At 31.0% G+C, this 2,481-nt stretch overlaps 1 protein-coding gene across 2 annotated transcripts in view; it reads left to right on the plus strand.

Moving 5' to 3' along the window:
- LOC111433106 (vacuolar protein sorting-associated protein 54, chloroplastic-like) overlaps positions 1 to 2,481 on the plus strand; it is a 21,661-nt gene that overhangs the window by 13,920 nt on the left and 5,260 nt on the right. For both annotated transcript variants that reach the window (XM_023070043.1, XM_023070044.1), the window contains exons 14-16: positions 400 to 479; positions 1,260 to 1,421; positions 1,752 to 1,819. In XM_023070043.1, coding sequence (XP_022925811.1) covers positions 400 to 479; positions 1,260 to 1,421; positions 1,752 to 1,819 — 310 coding nt within the window. The remainder of the gene's footprint in view (positions 1 to 399; positions 480 to 1,259; positions 1,422 to 1,751; positions 1,820 to 2,481) is intronic.

Genomic DNA, 2,481 nt, shown 5'->3' on the forward strand with positions numbered 1-2,481 from the left:
AAAAAAAAAAAAAAAAAAAAAAAAAAAAAAAAAAAAAAAAAAAAAAAAAAAACTACATTTTTGGACAAAGTAGACCATCTAGAGACGAAGAAAGAGCTGTTATATTTTTCATCTATCCACTCTTTCCCTTCTCTTCGTTAAACACATTTTTCTTACAAACTACAACTCCCCATAAAAGAGAATGTAGCATAGCATTCCAAAGAACCAACCACAACGGCTACTCAACATCTGGGATATCATTCCCTAGACACCAGAAAAAATGCATTTTAATCATAAGTGTTCCTAGTCTTTCAATTTTTTATAAAAAGAGATCACCTTCAGATCAGTTTGAATTTTTATAGTGCTCAAGATATTTGAAGTAGTTTGACGTTTTTTTCTTCTTTTTATGTCCTGACCAAGAAATTAGGAGGATCCTTTTTCTCAAGGTACCCGAGGCACGAAAGACAATGTTACTCTCAGAGATTGATCGAGTGGCTCTAGTATATTTTTTTATCCACACTTTTCTTCTTCTGTTATATATTGATGCTCATTAGCTTCCTATAGTGCTAACTGGTTAATATTGTAACTTGTCTTCTTTCCCCCCCCCCCACAAAATATGTATATGTTGCTTGTCACTGTGATGGGAAAGGGTTCAAATAGTTAATAGTGTATTGCTTGTGAGCCAAAATTTTTTAAAATGTGAATTACATTGAATTCCAATAGACCTGGCTCAAAGCACACATTTGAAGGGGAAAAAGCACCTATTGACACAGTAAACTGACCCCAAAAATTGCAGACATTGACATGTGATTGAGCAATATTACTAAAGAGAGCGCACATTCATCTCATATGCAAGTATTTCAATCTTTTTGGGTATATGGGGTGAGATAAATTGAAGAGTCTTTAACGCATTTAAGGAAAAGTAATATATATTTATACTAGCCATCTTGGATGGTTGGTAATTGGTTATTATAAAAAATTAATTTAGTTTAATTTAAATTGTTGCAGTTCAAGTGGCATCAAATAGCTCCACCTTTAGCTTCTAGTATATAGTTTTTGGATAGCAAAAATATATAATTATATATATAGATACCACAATTTTGGCTTTTCTGGAGCTGTTTTAGGATTCTTGTTTAGTCCTTGTATTATTACTTTTGAATATTCTGACAGCTTTCTCTTACTATATCCTGTATGAATGCCATTTCTTTAATAAAAACTACGATTTCGAGAATTGGCCTGTTATATATTTGCACCATTTATTGAATTATTTAATAATTTAGGATTTCAAAGTTCACCGAGATGAAATTCATACTAAGCTGGTCCAGATAATGAGGGAAAGGTTATCGGTACATCTTCGTGGCCTGCCTCAAATTGTTGAAAGTTGGAATAGGCTCGAGAATTCTGACCCTCAGCCTAGTCAGTTTGCTCGATCACTTACCAAGGTAGCTACATGTATTCATCAAGCAAATCAGTTCATTCTTTTCAGTATCGAAGTCCCTTATTGCACTTTGCCTCTAGTTACTTTATATGTTTGTTTTTTGTACCGTGTTAAATTAAGGGATTTGTCCTTTCTTTTCAATATCGAAGTCCCTTATTGCACTTTGCATAATTGAAACACTTTGCATGTTAGGATTTTTATGACGAATGAAGTCCTATCAGGATGTTGGGTTGCAATCACTTTTCATAATTGAACACTTTGCATTTAATTGTACTTTTTGGGTTGTTTCTCTGCATATTTCCGACTGACTTGGGTTGAAATCACCACTATCCAGGAAGTTGGGTACCTTCAGCGTGTCTTATCTCGAACCTTACATGAGGCTGATGTTCAGGCAATATTTAGGTAAGTCATACTATAATGAATGCATTACTAAATTTTTATCCAGATCAAATTCTCCACTTCGTTGAAAATTTGAAGCTTTGTTTCATAATTTTTTCGTTTTTAGTTTTTGTTTCTTAAAATTATGTTTGTTTCCTTACATATGTCTTAATTAAGGAAAATTTTGAATTTCTAATCAAATTTCAAAAGCAGGAAAATTTTGAATTTCTAATCAAATTTCAAAAGCAAAAATAAGTTTTCAAAAACTACTCTTTTTTTTTCAAAACTTGTATTAGATTTTGAAAACGTTTGTAAATGGTACATAACAAAGCAAAGAATTCTATAGCTGGAATGTGTGTTTATAAGTTGATTTTTGAAAATTAAAAATCAAATAGTTATCATACGGGTCTGAGATATCTGCATGGATAACAAATTAACAGCACTCTTGAGCTTCTCTGTGAAAGAGATTACTACCAAAGTTATACATCATCGTTCGTTTTAGTATATGAGTTCTGAAGCAGATCAATAACGAGATTCATATGCTGGTTCCTGTAGTAGAATATGTTAAGCAAACTCTGATATTTTAATATGGCTTTCCTTCTTAATATATATATATATATATATATATATATATATATATATATATATATATATATATATATATATATATATATATATATATATTT

Source organism: Cucurbita moschata, unplaced genomic scaffold (genome assembly GCF_002738365.1).
Source record: "Cucurbita moschata cultivar Rifu unplaced genomic scaffold, Cmos_1.0 Cmo_Scf00041, whole genome shotgun sequence".
Classification (NCBI taxonomy): Eukaryota; Viridiplantae; Streptophyta; class Magnoliopsida; order Cucurbitales; family Cucurbitaceae; genus Cucurbita; species Cucurbita moschata.